Below are 24,775 nucleotides of genomic sequence, written 5' to 3'. Positions count from 1 at the left end.
AAAACTACACCCTTTACAGAACGCAGTATTGAAATATTTTTTCTTAAAATAACTGACATTTTCTCGGTCCCGTACCATTCATGATTACAAAATAAACGTGCAAATATAAATCAACCACAAGGCATAACTGAAACCCCCAGAATGAATTGATTCTTCACATGCAAAAGGTTGTGCAGAGCACAGGTGTCTCCAGACACTTGGATCGCCCTCGGGGACGGGCACACCTTCCCAAAGACATCGAGGCAGAAACTGAATTCCGAAGCTGCCCCATCTGCTAAAATGCATCCACACCGTGAACTCCTTTCCTCTGCCAAGAAGCAGGGAGCTGCCTGTCGTCACTGCTGAGCTCCTTCCAGAGTCTCATCAACTTAATTTGAAACTAGAACACGCACTTTTACATGCCACTGCAGCGTGTGGCCCAGACCCACCCTAAGCTGACCCAGGGATGGCTGGAAGAAAGCTGACAGGCTTCTCTCTTAAGGTTCTGGCCCCTTGCCTGAGATCACCCCCTTTCCTTTTCCATATTCACTCTAAAAAATAAAGTATCGTAATACAGTTATTTTTAAGGGACTGCATTCAGGAAGTTGACCCAGTCAGTGCATAAAAATAAGTAGGATCCATGAAGCCAGATTTTATACTATTTAGGTTCTTTCACCTGGAGAGGGACATCTACCATCCCCCCCCCCCAAAAAAAACGTGCGTTGTGCAGTATTTCTTCTGCTCCATCACCACAATTCTGTATCTTCCAGGCTGCAATATGGTCAAGAGAAGGACTGGCTTAACAAAGCCACCCTGCCAAGACAGGAGGTACCTACTGAGCACACGGTACTCCAAGCTTGTTCTTTTCTGCTAGGGCTGCTGTAATAAATTCAACCCATTTGCACCAAAATGTAAACACGAGTAGTATCACACGCTGAAAAACAGAGGCATAGGTTTTAATCAGTCTAACAAATGCATCTGTTTTATTTTGCTACCGAACACAACATTTCTGCTTTAACTCTACACCAGGCCTTCAGCAGCCTCCTCCTTCTGAAACCTGCAAATTTTCTAGATATTCGGTGACGGCCTCCATCTCTGCGAACTCCAGGAGTTTGCTGATTAGCTTATCCAGTGCTTCTTTCCCACTTAGAATTTCCTACGGAAAAAACAAAACCAGACAAAAGCGTTACGGGCTGTACCTCAGTGCCATTCTGAGACGCTGCCTACTCAGAGGAGGAGCTCCTGGAACGCACTTTGCCTGGCGTCTGATCCCGGTGCATCCGCTGGCTCATCTTCGCGGCTCCCCCGTGGGAAAGCGGCGGGGCGCGGCGTGGCGCGGCGGCGGGACGTCGGCCGCCTGCCCGTGAAAGGCGCACTGATTCTGGCAGCAACAAAAGGAGCTACTGGTGCCTCCCTGCCACGCTTCCCTGTGACAAGTCACGCGTTCACGTGAAAACCCCCCTAGCAAGAACAGCCAAGGATTGAAGAACCTAACGCGAGGCCCCGTTGTTCGTGCCAAGAACTCGTTTGCTTCGCAAGCAAACCTCAGCTGACTTCTGCGAGGCAGTTTACGGTTCCAGTTTCACCCAAGAAAAGCAACAAGTTCCCAATGCTAAGGAATGGAAAAGCTCGACTAAAGAATTGTATTTATGCCACTGTGGAACTTCCTCCCACTCTCCTCCTCCACTGTATTGGTGTATACATTCCCCGCTGTATTAAATATGAACCACTCCATGTTCACCATGCCCTGGTCTCTCTGAAGTTACCCAGGACACCCGTGGGTACGGTGCAAAAAGCGTTGCTCCTTATGCGACAGCACTTACAGTGAACTAGATACCTAAGGCAAAATATTGAAGGGTCACCCTAAACCATGTCCTAAAATTCAAAACATTTTTGTAAGTGTAATACGCAAAAATGCATTATTAGGTATTTGTTTCCCTGTAAAAAAAAAAAAAATAAATTCAAGCCATATGTAGAGATTTACTCAGAATGAAGACCTCAGGTAATCTTAAAATGAAAGCATTTGGTTTCAGTTTCTTTTAACTGTGGCCTGCAAAGCAAACATAAAAGTTCTTCTCTTTCTTCACTCCGACATCAGAAGGAGGAAAGAATGGCTAAACAAAAACAGAAAAAACAAAAAACAAACAAACAAACAAAAAAAAAAAAACAAAACAAAACAAAAAAAACCCACAAAAACAAAACCAGAACCAAAACCAAACCAAAAAAAAAAAAAGTCCTTCACGTCAGGTTTTTCTTTTGGATGTACTAATCAAAAGTCCCTTGCCTGGTTTGGCCAAGGGACTCACGGAGTTCACTGAGGACTACATGCTTGATCATTCTGCACTCATATAGTAGGGGAAAAACATGCAGAGAAGTAGGCCAGTGAGTTACACCCTGTGCCAATCCCCTTTACCACTACTCTACAACAGGGCAGGAAAGAAAGTCTAAGCTTTCTAAATCTACAATGTTCTGTCAGAGCACAACTGGTTATCTGATTTTCTCATATATATTAAATTGTTTACACTAAGTTAATTTTTTCTTCTTACGGTACACAAAAGTATCTAACATTAAAAACTTCCTCAGCAACCGTTACCTTGATATTACGTGCATCATAGGAGATCCTGTGGTCAGTGACTCTGTCCTGGGTGAAGTTATAAGTACGGATTCTCTCTGACTGGGCTCTTGTTCCCAACTGTAGTGAAGCAGCAAAAAACAAATTCTATTGTATTGTGTTCAAAAAAAATAAAAAACTAAATACCACTCTAAACCAGCATACCTAATAATAATAAACTTTAATGGATCCAGTAATAAATCTAATGTATTTATTTTTATAATGGACTAATTAAAACATTTAATGGATCAGCCTGTTCCAAGTACAAACCTAGTAGTCACTGGCTTACTGTACGGCTTTCTTTAAATATTGTGGCATTACTAAACTTTATTATTTGTGATTTTGTATCACAGATCAAGTTTTTACATCCTCCAGTACATTTCTGTTCCAGCTCTATAGCTCGACGAACTATCCAACTCTCAAAAGTCATGTAAGGCAAGAGATGCTATGTCTATACAAGTCCTTAGGTCAAAACTGTAAGATAGTTTTCTTTTTGGGGGGGTTGTAGCTCCCACAAAAAATAATGAAAGTAGTCACTGTTAATAACAGAAGCAGCACAGTCGACGTGTGGCAAACCATTTCCAGTAACGTTTGGCTGTCGGAAACAAGCACTGAAAGAGGAGTAAATTAAGAATATGAAGAGTAGTCCTCTAGTGGTACAGTGCAAGAGTGCACGCAACTCTGAAAGTTTTAAAACAGAAAACTAAATGCAGCATTGCTGTGTGGTTAACTGCTCTACTAAAATGGAGAATTAAGTGCTAAAAACTGCTTAAGGTGTCTGCTTCGATGGCATTTTTTTGAAAATTTCATCTGCACCCAACATGTATATTTCAAAATAAGGAATTAATTGAATAAATTCTTAAACATTAGGAAAGGTAATTTACTTTTGCCTGATTTTCTGTAGTATTCATATAAATGTACACCTAAGTCCTTTATGTAGCTTTGAAGGCTCTCAAGCTGAAATTAATAACAAAAGATAAATGGCTCACTGCTTACAATGGCTGGGTTAATAATCTGCAGGAACAACACACTTAAATACAACCTAAAATTAGTGTTTAAAGAGCTAAGCTGGGAACTTTGGAGTACTGAGTAATTCTGTAATTCAGAAGTATTTTTATTCCTGTCAATCACTGTTGACGTTCGCACCATAAATGGGAATATACTCATAGAATGAGAAAAGAATGATAGAACATTTCAAGAGAAAAGCACACTTTGCAGCATAATTTGAGGTAACCCTTTTATAGAAGCTGTTTCTTCCTTAAAAGGTTACCTAAACCATATCAAATGAACTGCCACCTGACTGTGTAGTGGCAGGATTGTCTATATAGTCGTTTCTTTCAAAAGCTCTCTATGGTCTTACCAAATACTCTGGTTTAGAAGCAGGTTAAAATACAACTTCGAGAACTTTTGATCCTAGTTTTCATGGAAAATAGCTTTTTACTGATGCTCTACTTGTGTAACTCCGGCCTTCACAAGGTGATTCGGTACCTGATGCTGAGTGTTGCTTTTTAGATAATTCCAGCTAGTCTTTTAACTTTTCTTTCCAGCTACAGTTGATATCTCTTTTTCACTGCCTGAGAAGTCTACAATAGCACTGAACTGAGATAGATAAGTAAAAATCAGACCTACCATTTTAAAATACAGAATTCTCTTTTGTAAGCACACGAGGTTAGACAGACACACTCACTTGCTCTGTCACCCTCACCCAAAATGATCAGCAGCAAATCTACAGCGTAACACCCTCTCCAACCTTCAGCAATCACACGTTCCCACCTGCAGTTTTCTGGCACTCTGCTCTTGACTTAGCTGTTTCTCAGTGACCTGCTGGTACAGCTTTGCTCTCAGTGTCCGCAGAGCGATTTCCTTGTTCATCTGCTGTGATCGCTCCTGCTGGCACTCAACTGTTAGTCCTTCACAGAGGGATTCGAGAGAGCTCAGATCAAAACCCCGTTATAACAAAGAACAAACAAGCTAAATTAATTCTAACACATTAGGCAAATGAAACGTTCTAGAGTGCTGGTTTGTAGGGCCTTTCTGCTGTAGGATAAAAAGTCATTTTAACACTGGCCAGAACCATTAGTATGTTTTTAAACTTTTCACGGCTGCACCAGGGGCTTTGTTCAGTGCCACAGAAGAGTCAGGGATATTTTAAAATTTCATGAAGCAAACAAGTTTCCGGCATTGCCTCCAGAAAACAGGTTCAGTCCAATTAGCTATCACATGTTAAGAATTTAATTTGCACAGTCTACAGAAACATGTTTAAAACAGTGTAACACAAGCTGTCAAAGTCTTAGTCTCTAGACTAAGCTCTTGGAGACTAGAAAATTCATTAATCTAGCAGAGAACAGTGTCTAAACAATACTGGCAAGTTTTAAACTTAATTATGAATAATGAAATAAAGTGTAATAAAGGTCTTCAGAAGAAATTTAGTACTTATTTTTGCTTCTCATTTGATTTCTGAAACAAAAAGGCATATAGGAAACCATTGTTTTCAGGTCACTACTGGAATTTCCTGTGCCTAAAGCGATTCTGCATCTGGGCAGATGGAAGCCCACTGAATTTCAGTAGAAGCGAATCCTGACAGAGTGGTCCTATACACTATCTTTTTTTACACTATCTTCCCATCAGTATACATTTGCCTTCCTATTCAACATCTGATAGCATTATCTCCCACCGAATGAAAATCTTCAGGCCTCCTTTCCCAGTCACATACTACACAGGTTCCAGCTAGGCAAACTGCACCCTTGGTTGCCAATGGCCATTATTCATGAAGGTACAGAGCAACCAGCACAAATTATTCACATCTTTCATCCCATCCCTGTCACTCTCCATCTGTTCTTTCATCCTTCAGAGACAGCGTGTTCGTTAAACACCACCCCTGGGGACAAAACTGGCTTAACAGCAACTCGCTGAGCATTGTGCCACTGGGATGTACCCCCTTCTCTCGCACGTCACCTTGCTAGAAGAGGGGCAGAACCAGAAGGGGCCACTCCTTTTTTTGGTGTAAGGCTCAACCCTGCAGACTTACTCTAAGAGACAACTTGCAGGATCACAAGCTTCCTCTTCAGGACACAGATTTAGGGGGATTAGAAGTACAAAATAGAGCCAGACTTACCTGTGGGGAGGTGTACAATTCTCACAGCACTATCAGTTTTGTTAACATGTTGCCCTCCTGCTCCTTTGGCCCTGAACGTATCTATACGCAAATCTTTGGGATCCACTTTAACATCAACCTAGAATCAAAGAAAATTACTACTTCCTCCTCATTCTATAAATATATGAATGTCAATGATACTCAGTGTAAAAAAAAAAAAAAACACTTCTCAAAAAATTGTTCCTTTACAAATGTTCCTGAGTAACAGCTATAATTATTATACTTTTTAAAAATGCAGTGTCAAGTCTCTCTGAAAAGCAAGTGATGCTTTAAATATCACACTTATTTTTTCAAACTCTCACTCCAGGTCCTTCACAAAACAAGGTATGTGTGCGTGTCCAACAACAAAAAAGAAAACATTTTGTAAAACCATTAGCTTTGGCAGACAGACTAATAACTAAGCAAATAATCAAAAACTACTTCTAAAAAACAGTGCAAGAATCTTGTTCATGAGTCAAGCCTGAATGATCCTTGCAACAGTGCTTAAAAACATCTAACTGAGAAAAAAATGGGTGTATCCAGATCCAAGCAAGGATTGCAGCATAGAAAATAGGAGTCCATGATGACCTGGGCCACAGTTTGAGCTCAGCGGGTGGGAAAGGAACAGTCAGATCTGACCAGTGTTGCAAAGAAAGCATTACAAGGAAGCAGGCGAATATGCAGGGAAAGCCTACAGGGTCTGTTTTTGTGTATTTTGTGTATACATTGCTGGTTTAAGTGAGAACTGTTGCTATCAGTGAGATCTCAGACAGACTAGCCAACACATTAATTCAAATTCAAAGCAGTCTGTCCTTGATTTAGCAGAGAAGGACATCAATAATTTAAATGATATCAAAAAAAAAACCAAAAGGACCTGCAGAATCACATTACTATGCAACACTGAATATCTTCTTGGATATATTCCCCACCTTAATACATGATGTAATTTTAAATTGGCTTAGTGTCCTCGTTTCAGCTGGGATGGAGTTAATTTTCTTCCTATCAGCGGGTACAGGGTTGGGTTTGGGATTTCGTGTGAGAATAACGTTGGTAACACATTGATGTTTTAGTTGTTGCTACATCCCACTTATCCCAAGTCAAGGATTTTTCAGCTTCCCATGCTCTGCCAGCAAGGAGGTGCACCAGAAGCTGGGAGGGGGCACGGCCAGCACAGCTGACCCGAGCTAGCCAAAGGGATATTCCGTGCCACAGAATGTCATGCCCGGTGTATAAACTGGGGGGAGTCGGCCGGGGCGGCAGATCACTGCTCAGGCATTGGTCAGCAGGTGGTGAGCAATTGCACTGTGCATCACTTGTCTTTCCTTGGGTTCTATTTCTCTCTCTTGTTGTTATATTCCTTTTCACTACTATTATTGTTATATTTTACTTTAGTTATGAAACTGTTCTTATCTTAACCCACGAGTGTTCCTTCTTTTCCAATTCTCTCAGCTTTTCCCACCGGGTTGGGGGAGCAGTGAGCGAGTGGCTGCGTGGTGCTTAGCTGCTGCCTGTGGTTAAACCACGACACTTACTCATAGCAATCAACTTTGTGAATGTTGGGGCTGGAATACTCACTGAAATGATCATTGATTTACATGCCATTTCAGGCAATAGCAAATCTCTGCAAAGTTGCTTCCGGCGACCCATTTAAACACGTAAAGCACAGAGCAAGGACTATCACCTTTCAGAGTCAGAGAACTCGTGGTTAAACTTGCTGCGACCTGCACAGAGTACTTGGGTATCAATAAAATCCCCAAACAGTAACAGTAACGTGGTTTTAAATAACACCTACTCCAATGCCAAAATGGGTGAGCAGGGATAGGCTGCTTTACCACCCTGATTAACAGTTACTTTACCTCCTCTGGCTGAGGGAGGACAATAACTGACATTGTCCCAGTGTGAATACGCTGCATTCTGGATGACAGGCCCGTCTCAGGGATTCGCTGGACTCGATGAGTCCCTCCTTCATATTTCAGATGCCTGTAGGCATCATCTCCCGAAATATGAGCAGCGGCATGATGCAACCCACCTAGGGAGACAAATAATGTGTGACAAATATAGCACAGAAACACTAGTTTTAATTGCATTCACTTGCTGTAGTGTCTGAAGAACTACTGTACCTATCTCAGCTGGCATATAGTTCACAATGTCAAAGGTCCAGCGTTTATAGTCTGCATAGTTCTGGTACATCTCAAACATTTCCTTTGTGAACTGCTGGCAGATGTCTCCTAAAAATATAAACGTGCTACAACATAAATAGGTCACAAAATGGCAGCCACCATTTTTCAGGTTTAGCTGCAACTCTAACCTCAGTCATTAGACAGATTAATACTCTTCTTTAGAAAGTATTATTTTATGCCATTAAAGTATAAAAAGGCATTAGGCATAATCCATAACAGGTTTAATAAAGTCGGAAGGAGGTTTGAAATAATCTTTTCTGTGGGGACCTTGCTGACCTCCAGTTGTTCTGCCAGCTGTCACTTCTAATATGACATGACTTCTATCATATTTTTCTTTTGGCAGTAGAAGCTGGAAAAGCTGAAAAGGGAAAAAGAAAAAAAAAAAATTGTCATTATCTCCTTCATGACTCTGTATCTTCTCTTAAATTTACAACCAGCCTTCAGAATTGCCACAGTTTAAGCGCACACAACCACTGATTTCTTTTGGCAAACTCGTAAAGGACTAAAAACTGTCCAATGGGCATTGCAACTCAGTGCAGTCAATGTGGCAACGGGATACGCTGCTGCATCCCCAGGAAAGCTAGCTGAAAATTCGATCCTGCAAAGTCAGGTGGCAGGTCACCTGCTCCAGCCCCAACTACCTACGAACACAAAGTTTATTAGCTATAACCCAGCCAATCTTTACATTCATCTTCTTTTTCAGAATGTTCCATTTCGTATTATATCAATCTGAACACAGAAATAAGCCCAAACACAGAGCTCTTCACTGAATCATTTCAGCTTCTCTGCTTATCATTAATTTCCCCACTCATGGGGTGCTGTCAGCTGAAGAGAAAGGAAAAGACTGCAAGTTCCAGTCAGAAATCTTTCAAGAATGCATGCTCTGCTGCCACAAACAGTTACTAGGATGTCATGTCAGGTCTCAATAGCACAGACTCACTGCTTTTTTAATCCCCTTCAGCATCTGCAAACAGACAAGCAGGCAAGCAAAAATGACTAAAATAATAAGCTTCTGAGACACAATTGTCGGTAAGAAGCTTACTAATAACTAATGTTGCCACTTCTTTTCAGGCAGAATACAGAAGCTGGACTTCTGTTTCATTAAACACAAGCATCAGGGTCTATTGGTAAGATAACAAAGAAACATTTTTCTGACATCTTTATTTACAAAGCTGTACAATTTTACCTCAGGCTCACCTTTCTGCACAACATGTTGATTTTTTTATCCAGGCCTTCCTTCTCTTCTAAGGCAAGCTCTAGAAGTTGTTTCTCATCTCTGCTGCCTAGTTCTAAATTCCAACAACAGGAATAGATGTTAGCCAATCTCACCTAGCTTAGAGCAAATTGTAATACAGCTGTCCAGAGACATGCATCACAGCACATAAAAGCTTGCAATTGCATTTTGACAGCATGAAATAACAAATAAGAGCAGCCCAAGCCAGGATGCATATTGCTAACTAAATGATTGTATTTTTCAGGTGTGCTGGAAGGAGTAGTGAATATCTTACCTTTCGATCTCTACCTTATGGTTCAAAGTCAGCATCCAGTAGATGCCAGTCCCACCTGACAGTTACTCTCAGTTATTCTGATGGTTATGTCACACGGATTGACAGTCCAGAGGTAAATCCACAAACGGATTTGACAAAATACGTCAGAAACGTGCCTGGGCGACCTCACTTGGACTCTTTACCTTTGTTTACAGAGATTCCCTTCCCCTCTCTTCAGCACACGAGACCACAATCTGGAACACCGTGTCCAGTTTTGAACTCCCCAGTACAAGGAAGACACAGAAATACTGGAGTGAATCTAGTTGAGAACCACCAGGATGGTCACGGGCTGGAGCAAAGGACGTATGAGAATAGGCTGAGAGAACTGTGTTTGTGCAGCCTTAAGAAAAGCAGGGGTAGGGGAGGTTTTAGTGTTGTGTACAACTGCCTAACAGACAGACATCGAAAAGATGGAGACAGACTCTGTACATCACAATAAAAGGAGACATAAACTGGAATATGGGAAATTCTGATTAGGTATTAAGAGAACCACTTTCACTCTAAGGGTGGTCAGACGCTGGAACAGGCAACCAGAGAGGCTGTAGGATCTCTATTCTTGGATATATTCCAAACTGAACTGGACAAGGCCCTGGGAAACTTGCTCTAACCGGTCCTGCTTTGAGCAGGACATCAGACCAAAATGACCTTCAGAGGTCCTCTTCAAACTAAATTATTTGATGATTCTGTAATTAGATTGCCCCTTCCCACATTTTAGAGCTTACTACCATAGTAGGAAACATTCTCAGGTAAAGTTAGCAGAAATTTCAAACCTTTTCTGCTATGGAAGCTCCAGTTTACAATAATTAAAGATTCTGATCAGTTAGCATTTGATTATATACCAAGTAGCAACTTGGAAGACAGTTGGGAGTCAAGCGGAAAACCTGTCATTGCCAAAATAGGGAGCACCCTCTCCTTTTCATCTTTCTTCCCACTGTTCTACCAGCTGAGGAGTGGCTCTGCCACTCATGCCATCAGAAAGTAAACCAATGCAACATACCGAAATTAAAAAACACGTCTGGTCCTGGTTAAAGAAATGCATGTATTTTACCACGCCAAGTTGAACTAGATTTAATTTAAAACTGGACAATTACCAGCACAAATGGGGGAAATGGGGTAGACAGCTTTGAACAGCTGGGAGCGAGAGTGAGGGAAGAAAGCAACGAAGAGGAGGAGAAATCTTATGCCTTGTGGCCAGCATGGAAAGCATAGGTTTACTTCAGGAGCACCATAAAACCAGACACGCAAGAGCGGAATGCATCTCCTCGCCTTGCATGACCAATCAATCGCCTGAGCTCGGGATTCTGCAGCAGGAATCTGGTATCTCAAAGGCAGGCGCAAGGACCGCGGGCTCCGCACCGCCGGGCACCCGGAGCCTGGCTCCCGTTCACAGCAGCTACCACACACACACATTTACTGGCGGCCTCAGCAGCGAGTCTTAAGAACCCAGCGGGCTGATGTTGAATCAGCTTTGTGTAACGGGCAAGGACAGCAGCAGATCCTCTGCATCACAGTTTTAAATTTATGCGCCGAAGGTTTTTTTCCGTGAATGAAAGATGTCAGATCAACACTTGAACCTGGCATCCTGTGTACATAAGGCAAGAACTGTATAAATTTCCCTACCAATACGTCATAACTCCAACCCAGAGCTGGTACTGAGTCAAAGGCTTCTAGATGGTCCAAACCCCCTCATTATTGATTAGTTAGATAAACAGTATCAAATTAATTACTGTCAGCAGAGAAGAATGAATGGTCTGGTGGTGACCAACAAGCTTAAGGCTCATAACATTGGTGTCCCATTTCTAACTCCCTGCAAACCTGACCTTTAAGAATTCACTTAATCTACCCTGTGACTCACATTACCAGTGGCAAACTGAGAAATAATATTTTTCTGCTTCACTGAGTGTTGCAAATATAAAATCCTATAGCAGCTGTGAGGAATTCAGGTACTACAGAGAAGAGGGTCAGTTAGGAAGCTAAACAGAAAAGAAAGAGCAGTCAAATTGAACAACTGTGTTGTAACTTAGCCATGCAATAAACAGTATAGATGGAATAATTTGGCCTCGTTTAATTAACTTCTTGGCTGTAATTTTCTTTCATTATCTTCTTTTGCCTTCTTTCATCTACAACTCCATTCTTCCACACCATAATCTATGGAATTAGAAAAATTCTTTGTTGTATTTACTTGATCTAAAAATAGCCTTTTTAAGTTAAAGTATAAATTTTCCAGTGTTTTCTTAATACTTCCTAATTCTTCCAATAACATTTCTTTTTCAGTGTTAAATTTTTGTCCCTCCTCACCTTCACTCCTTTTCCTTTCTTCAGAGAAGAGAACTTGAAAGGATTGGAGATTAAAACATTTTCAATAACCACAATTTTTTCCAAAGGTACAAACACCTACTTATTTCTAACACTAAAGAACACAAATGTTTCCTACCTTTCTAAACAAGTTACTTTTTTACCAGCTTAATTTCAGTATCGCTTTTACTGTTTTGTCAACACTCCTTGGTTCTCTCTCTGAAAAGCACCATGAATTTTCCTCATCTTCCATTTACACTGCCAGCTACCCATTTCTCCTGTCCTCTGCTTCTCCCTTGCTTCACTTCTTTAATGTAAGCCCCATTCTCTCTAGGCCAATGTCTCCCTCTCTTGGCTTAACACCTATCAATGTAGAATGGGTGACATTTTTTCTTTCCTACTGTGTGCACCTCCTCACACTTCTAACAATGTGTTTTTCTCAAAATGTCACCCAGTTATTTTGTAAATTCTTTTATTGCCCACGTATTTATTACTTATTCCTGAACAGCATCAAAAATAGTAACAATTTTTAATTATTTTTTACCCCATCTTCTACTGTAGTGGAGTATTGAAAACCAGCTGTTTCTCAGACAACCATCAATTTTTATTCCTTGAAGGACTCCTCAAATATTTTCAAAGAAGTATTAGCTTTTGCCATTTAAATTGGAAGTTGACAATTCAGAGCCTAATGAAAGTTCATGTAATTTGCTTGGTAAGGACCAGTGAACTGGTGTCCTGGGTTTGAGAACCCTGTAAGCCTCCTGTGAGAAGCTTCTCGAAGATCCCCTGGCTCCAAGTCAGCTCCACCTCTGCACCAAAATTGAGCCAATCGGCTGCGCCTCTGCGATAACGTATTTAAGAAGGGACGTGGTGATGGGCAGTGGGACTGGTGAGGAGGAGTTGCCACGTGTGTGAACACCGAGGTCAGTGGAGGAATGAAGGAAGAAAGGAGGGGGGAGGTGTGCCGGAGCAGAGACCCCCCTGTATCCTGTGGTGAGACGGCAGGGCGGCCCCCTCTGCCACCCATGGAGGTCTACGGTGGAGCAGACACTGATTTATGGCCTGTGAGGTGTTTCATCTGGAAGATCAAGGTGCTATGCCCGAAGAAGGCCGGGGTCTTGTGGGAAAAGGTAGACCCTGCTGTTGTAATTCAGCGCTGGGAGGATTGCAGCATGCGGGGGTGTCCCACGCCGGAGCAGCTTGGGAAGGGCTGCAGCCGTGGGAGGGAATCCAGTCGGAGAAAGTTGGTGACCCGTACCAGAGCAGTGTAAGGAAACGCTGTGGCCCGTGGGAGGGACTCACGTTGGAGAAAGTTTGTGGAGGACTGTCTCCTGTGAGAGGGGAACCACGATGGAGCAGGGGGAACAAGTTCCAGAAGCTCCCCCCACTGAAGATGAAGGAAGTGGCAGCGCTGACTGCACCCCCCATTCCCTGCCCCTGCGCCACTGGGGGAGGAGGTAGAGATATCGGGAGCAGAGCTGAGCCCGGGAAGGAGGGAGGGGTGGGGGGAAGGTGTTCTCAAGATGTGGGAATGCTTCTCACTGTCTTACTCTGTTAAGTGTTGTTAGTGTCTATAATAAATGTATGTTCTTTTTTTCTTCCCCTAATGAGTCTGCCTTTTGCCCGTGACCATAATGGGTGATCTGCCCCTCCCGGTCTTATCTTGAATACCAAGCCTGGCTCATCTGTCCCTTCTCATCACTGGAAGAGAAGGGAGGAGTGAGCAGCTGTGTGGTGTTGGGCTGCTGACCAGGCTCAAACCACGACAACTGGCTAGATGGAATTCCCTTTTAAATAGCATGGGTGAAGTCCTCACCTATGAAATGTACTAGGCTCCCTAAATTTTTTTCCTTCAGTTCACACTGCACTGAGTTCTATCATAAAACAACCGTAAACCAAACATTTCCAAACTATTTCTGCTAGGTGGATAGCCCTGAGATTACAGATGTTCCCTACTCTCCCAAGTTGTATGTATTAAGATCTCAGACTGAAGTCAGGTGAGATGAAAAATGGAAGGATGTCGCTGGATGCAGAAAGCCTGAGCAGCACACAGGGTCCCAGGAGCAGGCAGGACCAGAGATTGTTCCAGGTCTGGCTTAACTTACTTAAAAGCATTCCTCAAAGGCTGGGTAATTAAGTTTATCGCAAGCAAAGCTACTATTTTGAAACAAGTAAGTAGATGTGTTCTCCTTACCTCTGCACATAGCTTCTAACTCCTGAACTTCTCTTTCAGCCTCTCTGACTTCTTGAAATGCAGCTGCAATGGGGGACAGATCAGCCCATCTTCTCCTCAGGGTATTTTGCTCAAAGTTGTTTATTGCATCAGCATTTAACAGATGACTAACCTGCTGGTATTCCTTGCTCAGAGTCTCCAGATACTTCTGCACAGTCTCATGCTTCCACAGTGCTTGAATATCCTGATGTTTTTTTCTATGCCAACTGTTAAAAGACAGAGTGAATCTAGCTGTGTCCAGTAAAGATTTTGGCCTCCAAATTCCAGAGTTGTGCAGTCCCACCACACAACCTATCTTCTTTGCAACAGGATGGAGAAGACAGCTGTGAAGTTGACCGTGACAGTAGCAATTGGCAAGCAGGCTCTTGAGAAGACAGACACTTTGGAAAGGTTTCATTTTGTTTCTTATTTTCCCACTACCTGAAATTAAAAGTAGACAATACATGGACCAGTGTTATTCTTTAGAAAAAGCAAGCATTCTGTTAAAAAAAACAAAACCAAAATCACACACAAGAGCTGTATCAAGCCCAAATCCTATTCTTGATTACACCAATACAAATGCAACTGTCATGGCAGTTTGAGTCCTGGTTTAAACTAGAAACTCTCATGAGCACCGTTGTACTGACTGAGGGTTGGAAAAGGTCTCTTCCCTCACCTCCTCGGTTTATTTATGCTGCGGAAAAGGTACTGTAGGTGTGGCTTTACAGACAACAGCTTCATTTTCCCATATGTCTCAGTGGAAAAATCCCACCATTTCATGCCTTACTGGCAAAAGCAAAACATTGCTGAGAGAAGAAAAATCTATACTAGAGGTACAGAATTCTACGTAGAGAATGCCTGAAATGTCCAGAATTATGTGCAAAATTATACCCACTACCATAACAGGATATCACTTTGGCAGGAGAACATTAGTAACATTGAGTTGCCCTCGCAACAGACTCATCAATGGGAGTACAATACACTTGCAAGAAATTACTCACCCATATATGTACTATGTAAAACATGGCAGCAGTGCTTTATGTCCCGTGTACTACTACTTCCCATAATACATTCACATATGACTTAAATATTTTCCACTCAAAACCTGAGTAAGAATTACTCTGAAATGTAACTCCTGTATTTTTCTGAGACACTTGGCTGTCACGCTCGAGATGGACAAAACTATGGTCAAGACAGACAAAACTAAGGTCAAGACGGACAAAACTACAAGACAGATTCTTCTTTAAGACAAGTTAAGACAAAAAGCCAAAAGCCTAAAAACCTTTATTGCTCGCCTCCTTTGTTCCTTTACTTTTACTACAGGGAGTACAGACTTTCCGGACTGCCTACCGACACGCCCCTTCATGTATGTGTTCATACATCACGTTCATGGAAATGAACCCTGGCTCTTGGCAGGGTGGAGAAGTTAATATGCATAAGCTCATCACGCAAGCGTAATAAGATGAAAAGTTCAAAAGTTCAGGCTCCCAAGCTTTCTAGTATCTCTATCCACCTAAAACTAGTTCCAAATACGGGGTTATCAGTTCTTCTGATGTGTCTCTTTTCTTATTGGTTCAGAGTTGTTATGCTTTCTTACTGTGGTCGATAAGCTTGCTCATCTTGCAGCTCCTCTTGTTCTTGTTTGCTCTCTCAGGGGTAGATTGGAATCCTTTCAAGGTCGAAGTCGTCCCTTCCCAGGGCCTCAGTCCAGCTGAGGACCCCATGCTTGGCCCACAGTTTTGCTGGACACAGGCTCCCCTTAGCATCACTGTTGCTCTAGGAAAGATCTTTTCCTCTTCATTTTATATCATCAACATTGCAAACTATGTTATGAATTCTTATTATGCTCTAAAAATTTATACTGGAGTGCAAGGGTCTACCGAGAGGAATAGATTGAAATCATTTGTATTCTAGGACTACTCACACAGAAAAGGTTTAACAAGTAAAGAAGCACTCTTTAGTATTTCTGCCAGTGCCACAATCCCATATCTACTGCTTTTTACAAAAAAAGTGGATTCAGAGAAAAGGAGAGCGTGAAACTTTTGCAACAGGATCTCCTTGAAACATACACTTTTCTGACACAGTTATTTTTTACTCATCAGTGACGAGACCTTCTGTGCATCTTCATACATTAACAAATTACTATAACATTCTAACTACTCAATGCATCCATTATCCTCACCTCTTTACTTTCATCCATTTGTCCACAAAGAAGAAACAGCAATATGCAGTAAAACCAAAAGTACTACGTCTTGCTTGCCTGGATGTCTGTTTTACTACTTACAGATGGAGGGAAGACCTTTATTCTATTTCTGTACCTTCCCCAGATGCCACAGCCAGCAGATGCTACTGAACCCCCAGCAGCAACTTCAGGTCTGCTTTAATTTACAGAAAGCCAACGATACTGCTCGTGGATGGCTCTAGTGACTAAAAACAGCTGTAAGCAGAGGGATTATGTTCCCTTCACCAGGAACACAGCAAAAGGCACAAATCTGGCTCATCATCTACAATCCTGGACTTAGTTGCTCAGGGGCGTGTGTAGACTCAGTTCCAAAAGATCTAATTCTGATGATGACACAGGAATTGCTCCAGATCAGCATGGCCCACTGTCGTTTGTTCAAGTGGTAACCATGATTAACTCATTTTAAAAATATTGCTATCTTCTATTTTAATTAATTAAATATGTTTATTATAACCACCTTACTCATTTTTTACTGGTGTAGTTAAGAAGCAATATACTCAAATAATAACAGAGTTGTAGTTTTGTTCTGCCTAAGCTCTCAGAAATAAAATTACTGGTTTTAAATGCCTAAAAACCCTAAGTAATGACATGACTCAAACTTTCAACAAAGACAGAAGTTTCAAAATAACTTTGCTATTTTAAACAAAAAAGGTATCTCCTTTTCAGAAGAGATGTTGCCATGTTACATTTGTGCAGAAATAAGCACGCATAAAACTTTTACAGAGCTATGAGCAGTAGATAACCTATTAACTGCTTTCCAAACCAGATTTTAATAACTTTATGTGACAAAATTACCACATGCACATCAGAAATCAAAACCAGTAAGCAAAAGTGACAGCTGTAATTGTCTTATTAAAATAACAAAAAGAAATAATATTATCATTTCCTGACAGGAAAGACTTATCAATATTGTGAACACTTTAAGAGGTTTTAAAGATAATTTCTAACAATCAAAGATGCTATTAAGTCCATGGAACCAAATTCAGACACATAATAGTATGTAAGAACACGGAAGGAGTGTGTATTTCCGTGCATGTTGTAACAGGAACAGCTCAAGGCCGTGCCTCCGAGGCCACCTTTCATACAACTCTGCCTCCCACCACAGCCACCTGAGCAGAACCCCCGAAAGCCGCGCGTGAGGTCCCCTGTACCCCACGGCAGGGGTTAGGGGTGGGCGGGGAAGGCAGGGCCGCAGAGCAGGCAGGAGCAGGCAGGAGCAGGCAGGAGCAGGCAGGAGCGAGAGGTCGTGCGGCCGCGAGGGGTGCGGGGGGCTCCGTTCCCCAGCACCCATCGAGGAGCTCTGGCACTCACCGTCCGCCGGCACACGTCGCTCGCCGCCAGACAGATCCTGCCTCGAAACACGAGGCCGTGGCAGACGGGAAGCAGAGCGGAAAAACTCCCAGTCCCAGCATGCCTGCCAAAAAACACAACTCCCGGCGTGCTTCAGCTCAGGCCCGCGCGGCCTGCCGGCCTGCCGCGGCACGGCCAGCCCAGGGAGGCACGGGGCTACCGCCACCGAGCATCGCTCGAGCAACGCGATCGGTAAAGGCAGGCTCGGCTTCACGTGGCGAAACGCCGGGCCCCGGAATAAAAAATGGGGTAAGGGACCTTAAGAATAGGTCTTAGTTTTCAATATCTTCCTCACAGCTGCACGGTAACACACTCTGACTTCAGCAACATTTGGGAGAAATGGCAAGGGTAACAACAAATGGGAATACTCACTTCTGTTTCCAGCTTCCAAGCTGTTGTATTACATACACTTTTCCATGTATTTTCCCAAAACATTGGCTGAAAATAAATGTCGTTTCAAATCCAGTTATTAAAAGATTAATTTCAGAGAAGTTTGCATAAAACAATGTTAAGTTCCACTTTTTGTCAAAGCTCACTATTCAATTGTATTTAAAATGAATTATTACTATGCTACTAAAGATAAACACCAGTTACAAAATACTAAAAACATTCATTAAGCAGAACTGTTATCTCAACTATTTCCCTTGTCATCCCCTTCTTGCTATTCCCATATTAACCCTTACATCCCCTGTTCCTATCTAGGCCCTGTATCAATATTACCGTTCAGATTATCATCATGCTAATACCCTGCAGCTTCCTAATAAGGTATGTTCAAAAACATACTCTGTATATGCACATTTTAATAGGTAATATAAAACAGATTGTACAACTACCTCCTTAATTATACTTGCATTTTAAAAAGACTTAAGTACCATTATTTTTTCATACATAAAATCACCCAAAAAGCCATCTTCCCAGATACTATCGTTCAACAGAATTAAAAAAAAAATAAAAAGGTAAAAATTTGGTATTTGGCACATATAACATCACTGGGTCTTGGGGAGGTAAATATTCCAAAAGACTGAAAATGAGACTAATCAGTTGAGGATTTGGATCAAACCTCATCAGCACATGAATGACAACTAAGCACTTGTTTAGATCTGAGGGCAGATCCTGGCTCTGCTCCATCCCCAGGGGACAGAAGGCAAGGCAGACAGATTAATAAGGCCTTGCTAGAGAATGGGACCCACCCCAGAGCTGATCCAACCTGCAAAAGGGCCACAGCAAACAGCACCCTGAAACCACAGAGGCGCTTCCCCAGGCCGGAGCCTGCAGTGCTGCGCTGTGAGAGATGCCATCATCCACACGCCGTCCCCACCACGCCTCACTCTTCTTCCACTATGACTTAGACCTCAGTGAAATTAAATAATAAAATTATCCTTGCATTGGGACTCTAAATACGCAATCTGATACTTAAAAATCTCGGGAAGGTGGAAGATGGGAGGATAACCGAGAAGCTAATGAGAACATGAAAACTGTAAGCAGACCATGCACTCAAAAATTGATTTTGAAAGAAGAAGATAGGCCAAGGAAAATCAAATCAGCTTCTACTCCAGCCTGTAACAGTTCTTACATTAAATCCTCTGATGAAAAGTGATCATGATTCAGTTTTTATTATGCCTTGGTGGTGAGTTCTTTAACTTAAGTGTGAAAATAGAGACTCACAAACTCTCAGCCCTCCCCACCAGGCAGCAGACCACGCAGGGACTGCTTGGCCAGGACAAGGGCTGGACTCTGTACTGTCAGCAGGGTTGCCAGTTATACTGTCAACCACAGTCCCTAGTCCATGCATCTCATATTCAAAACATGCAAGATACACTCTTTCCTCATATTTACAGTATGCTTTTATAATGCAATATGGGAATTGAGTATGAGGGATGGGAAATCCCATTGCTGTCTGTGCTTCCACCCCCTTGCTGTTTGCTCTGATGCCTTAAAACCTGCGTGGCTGAAGCAGCTGCCTATGGAGCAGGGGTGAGGACCAGGGGTTGTTACGAGGTGGCAGTTGCTTGGGGCAGGGTGGCACTGCCCTCCTCAGCCACCACGGCAGCCCACAGGGACATCGGGTGGGAAAGGGAAGAGTGACAGCAGCAATACAGCTGGGCATCAGGGCTTCAGGATAGACATGGCCGTCCTGTACTTTAAGATCTGGCAATCCCAAACTGCCAACTGCTTTAGAAACCGAGGCAAAGAAATGGCTCATCAGACAAAACAGGCTCCAGGCCTTACAATGCGCTTGGCTTGAGGGCAGGTCCATGCCCACAGGGAGGCCCTTTTTCCGATCAGGGGGCCCTAACCAGGTTGAGTGATCTGAGAGCACCATGCCACAACTTCCACAGATACCAACTGATGTCGGCAGGTCACAGAGTAAAGTGAGAGTCACGGCAAAATCACAAGCTTATTATAATGTATATATCACTTTAATATCGCTCCCCTCTTTTGACCCAAATAGTTTGTCAACGGACTTCTGAATTCTTTCTGTTTGAAGGAAAAACTGTCGACAGAATCATACGCGTCTTGAATACAGTCCTGTTTATTAACAAAGCCTGTAGAAAGAGCTTTGTTTTGCCCAGCACAGTGGGATTAAATGACAAGAAGTTTTCTTGACTGTGCTCCCAAACCTCACTTTCAACTAGAGCTCTGCCTCCCCCCAAAGCTCGTTTCTTTGTTTACCTCGTTTCTTTGTTTATTCTCTCCCAGCTAGTCTACAGACATTTCTTTTATTGCCTCCTTGCTTTCCTTTTCTTGGTGTTTTTAACACAGATTTTTAATACAGACACATGCCTAAATGCAAATTGAACCTCTGCCTCTTATTTGCAATTTGAGTATTTTCAGACAGCATTCTTTCCAATATTTGGACTAGCAGGAAACAGAGACCTTTAGCTGTCAAGAACAGCCTTACTGCTTCAGACCAAAGGTCCACCTAGCACAGTATTTGCCTGACCATCTCAGAGGTGCATATGTTTATCACTCAACCCAACCAGAGGCATAAGGTGCCTTTTGCTAAGACGGAAAACTAGGGTTCATAAAGTCAGGGCTTCAGCTTGTTATAAAAAGTGTTGAATACATGCTGTGGTACCAACAGGCTCCAAAATTGATGCAGCAGGGCAAAGTCAAGTTGCCCATTCCTGTCAACAGTGCTCCTGCTTTGAAAAAAATCAGACACCGAATACAGCAGTACTACACCATGTAGCAGAAAGAAGGGTGAATTTGGTACAGCGTGTGAAAAATACACATACTGTTATTAGATATCCAGGTGACTGACATCAATAGAAGCATGCCAGAATAAAAAAGTGAGAAATAAACACAATAAAGTTATTCCTTCAACAAAGAAACATTACAGACCATACATCTATGCAGATTAACAAAACAATGCTGAAAACAAATGCCATCCACAAAATCAGCGGCCATAAACCGATACTCAGCTAAGAAGACCTAGGAAAGCATACACTGTACTTCTTTAATGTTTTCATCACCTTTGCTATTTTCATCTCAGGAGGCTTCATAAGCCTACCACATTTTCTTTTTTCTAATTAGTAGTCCCCGAGTTAGGCCACCATCCGGTTATTCTCTTCCAAGAAACTGTCCACTCTCTTCTTCCCTCTTTTGGGGCTGAAAATAAAGCAGCTATCATGTCCATCAGCTTTAGCAAGTCTTGTGACAAGTCAAAGACATGCTGCTTGGGATCCTCAGTCAGTCACATAGTCACCTACTTTATGTATAACCAAATAAAATACGGTAAACATGCAGCTTTTCTAACTGGCTCTAGTTATATAGTATGTTCCACACACTTGCTTTATTGTGGCTATCTATCATGTTCATCATCTGGGACGGTAGGTGTATAACCATATTATTACAAAATTAATATCCTTTTAAAACGCAACAAAATATATTTTTTTTAAAGGGTAATTACATAAACATAGGTTCTAATTGAAGATGCCTAATTTGCTTCCCTGTAAAACTGTCTTTTTAATTGGTTGTAACCTTGACATTTTAAACAGTTTTCCTTCTCAGTAAATGCCCCAGGCCATGTGGGTTTAGTGTTTCTGGTTGTTTTTTGTTGTTGCTTTTTTTTTTTTTGGGGGGGTGGGGGTGGGGGTGTGTGTGTTGTATTTTATTTATTTATTTTTGCAAAGATTCATTTAAGAACGATTTCTGGGAATAACAATAAGAAAAAAATATTTTCAAAAGACCTCAAACCTCCTTTGGTGAAGGAGCCAATCCATGAAAAAATGCTTACTGTTCTAAGCATGCACCATAGTGCTGGGAAGTTTTACATAACCAACTGCCGAAAAATGCATTAATGCAATAGATGTCATCCCCACTTGCTGAAAGTCTGATGGCTAAGTTTGCTGTTGTTTCCTTAAATACCAGCCAGGGCACAGCAAGCACGCAGCCTCTCAAAAGCTCTGCAGTTTACAGAGGCTTTGCTCCCTTCCAACAGTACCTCCCAGGCTTTCAGGCAGCCAGGCTTTCCAAAATACTAATTTAAGCGAGCTGTTGGGACGACGGCCATTAAAACTAGGTTACCAGGGGCAGAGAAGCAGGACAGCGAGCACACAAATGAGACTTTCGGCCCTCCCAGCCGCGGCCGGGGAGAGGCCCAACGCTGCGAAACGCTCCGCACCCCGGTTTTCCCTTGGGAACAGCCGCGGCTGGGACCTTGGGGCGAGTGGGAGTTATTATTTGTTAGCAACCCCCGCGGGTGGGAACCCCCTTCCTCCTCCTCCTCCTCCTCCTCCTCCTCCTCCTCCTCCTCCTCACCCCCGCGGAGCGTTGCAGAGAGGGTCGCCCGCCCTCGCAGCAGGTAACTCCCCTCAGTCGAGAGGGAAGAGCTACACCAGGACAAACAACAAAACCTCCCCTCACGCCAAGGCGGGGAGAGGAGACGCGCGGGGGGGAGCCCCGCGGAAGATCCCCCCCCTCACACCCGGCTCGACGCAGAAGGAGCCGGGGGAGGGGGAGAGGGAGCGGGGGGGGGGGGGGGACGGACACGACACCCGTGTGTGAGGGAGAGAGGGGGGCGCCGTCGCGCCTGCGCGGAGGGGACCCCGGCTGCCATTTTGCAGCGTCAGGCGGGCGGCGAGGCCTCGCCGGCAGCTGCGCAGAGGGGCCGCGCTCGCGCGCAGCGGCGGAGGGGAGCCGGCGGGGAGGGCGGCGCAGGCCAATGAGTTAAAGGAGTCGCCGCCGCCGCCGCCGCCCCGCGGAGTTCGGGGCTTTCCTTCCTTCTTTCCCTCCCTCCTTCCTTCCCTTTCCTCCTTCACGGCAGCCGCTTCTGCCGGGCTGCCCACCCCCGCCAGCCTCCCCTCTCTCCAGCCGTGCCTGCCCGGGGGCCGCCCGCACCATGCCGTCCGTGCCGCTGCCGCCCAAGGAGAGCAACCTCTTCAAGCGGATCCTGGTGAGACACCGGCCCCGCTCTTCCCTCCCTCCCTCCCTTCCGCCGCCGCTTCTCCCTCCTCTTTCCCCTCGCTCACCGCCTGCCTCCGGTGCCCTCCGACCCGCGGGTTCCTTCGCCCGCTGCCGGGAGTTGGCTCCGGGCGGAGCAGAAAGGGACGCGGCGGCCGCGCTCGCCCGGGGGGGGGGAGCCGGGGCTCGCCGCCTCCTCCTCCTCCTCCTTGTCCCGCTTCGTCCTCGCTTCCTTCCTTTGTCTGGGGTCCGCCGATCAGGCCGGCCGAGCCCCCTCGCTCGTGTGGGGGGGGGGGGGGGGGGGGGGCGGGAAGGGGCCGGTGTCGCCCCCGACCGGGCGAGGGCGGGAAGGAGCCCGCCAGCCACCCGCCCGCCTCCCCCGGGGGCCGCCCGTTCTCCTTCCCTCCCCGGGGCGAGCTCCGGCTGCGGGGCTCCGTCCCTCCCGCCGCAAGACGGCCAAAAAGGGCGGCTTGGAGGGGGGGGGAGGGAGCTGTCATCCCTCCCCCGCCTGCCCTCGGCCGGGGGTCTGGCCGAGGGGCTGCTCGCCTCGGTCACCTCCCGCCCCCGTCGCTGCGCTCGGGAGGGTGGGGGAAGGCTTGGAAGCACCGGGCAGGCGTAGCAGGGATGCTCCATAGGTACTTCGTTTTCAGTTAAGAACGTCACTTTTCAGCATCGGGGACTAAATTAACGCTAATTTACTGAGCAGTCTTACGTGTAGTTGAAGACGTCTGGTGGAGTAGAGTATCCTGACTCTGTACGTCCTTTGGAAGACTTATTTCAACTTTTACGTGCCGGGCTGCTGTGGCTCAGTTATCGTCTTGGGCTGCTTCAGCTCTTTGAAGCTTAATAGTGCGAAGGACACTGAGTGTTTGTGAGGTAACTTTAAAAGAAAGAGCTCGCTTTAACTGCGAGTTTCTATGCAATCAGTGTATATTTTATAATGCTAACTGCGTGGAAAGAAAAAAGTCCCCAGCCCCGCCTCCACCAAGAAAAATCCACTACAACCCGCAACAAAACACCAGACTCCCCTTTTCATGAACTTTTCAGTGTGATAGTAATGGAGTTCCAGCTTCAACAAAAATGAGGCATTTTGTGCTAGTTTGCTAGTCCACAGGCAGAGGAGGTCTGTGCAGCATAGTGCAGGCACGAATTTCTTCAGTTATATCAGAATTTGCTAGGCTAGTTTCAGTAACTTTGCGGTTGAGAGGTGAGCGTTTTGGCTTCAGGAAGCTGAGATCAAAACAAACAGAGTCTGTAAGCCTGTGTACTCTATGTAGCTGGTGTATTTCAGCAGGTGCTTCAGAGCTGCTTTTCTTTTACCTGCCTTGGGTAGTATGCAGATTTGAAAAGACTTAATGGTTCTCAATGGTGATTTGTTGCTTACTGCATGCTTATGGTATGTATTTTAGTAAGTCATTCTAGCACTCCTCTTTCTCTCTGCTAAAAATAAATGACTAATATTAGAACAGTTAAGTGATTATTCTTACTAGTAGCAAACAAGTTCACAGTAGCAGTCACCTCTGAAGTTTTTTTCAACTGAAATAGAGAAGAGCTTTTCTGGAGATCGTATTTTATAAGACCTGTCTTTTTTTTTTTTTTTTTTAAATTAAACAGCAGACAAAACATAAGTGCTTAGCCACGGAAAAGAGATGCGTAAAACTTCAGTGAAGCCGATATGGATATTTACTTGCTTTCTAAAGGCTTCAGAAGGTTTTTAACTGGTGCTGTCACAGTTCCTAAAGTGTTAATCACAAACTTTTGCTTGTTGGTTTGTCACTTCATGTATTGATACTTACTGAAACTTAATTTTCTTACTCCTT

General features: G+C 43.9%; 2 protein-coding genes across 10 annotated transcripts in view; one reads left to right on the top strand and one right to left on the bottom strand.

Annotated features, from left to right (window-relative positions):
* Nucleotides 1-914: 914 nt before the first annotated feature.
* On the bottom strand, nucleotides 915-23,136 carry MTRF1 (mitochondrial translation release factor 1). Of its 3 annotated transcripts, none has more exons than XM_042805933.1 (11): nucleotides 23,024-23,136; nucleotides 17,922-17,987; nucleotides 13,940-14,398; nucleotides 9,101-9,192; nucleotides 8,180-8,261; nucleotides 7,844-7,951; nucleotides 7,580-7,752; nucleotides 5,706-5,823; nucleotides 4,364-4,500; nucleotides 2,573-2,671; nucleotides 915-1,135 (listed from the first exon to the last, which is right to left on the bottom strand). In XM_042805933.1, the coding sequence occupies exons 3-11, from the start codon at nucleotides 14,373-14,375 to the stop codon at nucleotides 1,013-1,015; spliced, it is 1,368 nt and encodes a 455-aa protein (XP_042661867.1). In that variant the 5' UTR covers nucleotides 14,376-14,398; nucleotides 17,922-17,987; nucleotides 23,024-23,136; the 3' UTR covers nucleotides 915-1,012. The 3 variants fall into 3 exon arrangements, with proteins under 3 accessions (XP_042661867.1, XP_032849796.2, XP_042661868.1); XM_032993905.2 differs by lacking the exon at nucleotides 23,024-23,136 and adding an exon at nucleotides 22,314-22,402; XM_042805934.1 differs by lacking the exons at nucleotides 17,922-17,987; nucleotides 23,024-23,136 and adding an exon at nucleotides 17,560-17,611.
* The window catches only part of NAA16 (N-alpha-acetyltransferase 16, NatA auxiliary subunit), a 71,717-nt gene continuing 69,567 nt past the window's right edge, over nucleotides 22,626-24,775 (top strand). For 6 of the 7 annotated variants that reach the window (XR_006166778.1, XR_006166775.1, XR_006166777.1 and 3 more), the window contains exon 1: nucleotides 22,626-22,947. Coding sequence is in view for 3 of the 7 variants with exons in the window: in XM_042805932.1 (XP_042661866.1) it covers nucleotides 22,894-22,947 (54 nt within the window). In the remaining 4 variants the exon portion in view is untranslated. The remainder of the gene's footprint in view (nucleotides 22,948-24,775) is intronic. The other variant, XM_042805930.1, reaches the window with a different exon arrangement.

This window comes from Tyto alba, unplaced genomic scaffold, assembly GCF_018691265.1.
Source record: "Tyto alba isolate M040663 unplaced genomic scaffold, T.alba_DEE_v4.0 Super-Scaffold_45, whole genome shotgun sequence".
Classification (NCBI taxonomy): Eukaryota; Metazoa; Chordata; class Aves; order Strigiformes; family Tytonidae; genus Tyto; species Tyto alba.
Note: the sequence above shows the minus strand (reverse complement) of the source record. Positions and strands in the feature narration are given on the sequence as shown.

What these genes read in the sequence shown, in the direction of transcription:
- MTRF1 (XM_042805934.1), bottom strand. Translation starts at nt 17,611, where the DNA reads ATGCTGGGACTGGGAGTTTTTCCGCTCTGCTTCCCGTCTGCCACGGCC. An exon ending in TCCTCCCTCAGCCAGAGGAG is followed by an intron (nt 5,824 to 7,579) that starts GTAAAGTAACTG and finishes CTTTGATTCTAG; the next exon opens with GTTGATGTTAAAGTGGATCC. An exon ending in ATGATGCACGTAATATCAAG is followed by an intron (nt 1,136 to 2,572) that starts GTAACGGTTGCT and finishes TTTTTTCCGTAG; the next exon opens with GAAATTCTAAGTGGGAAAGA.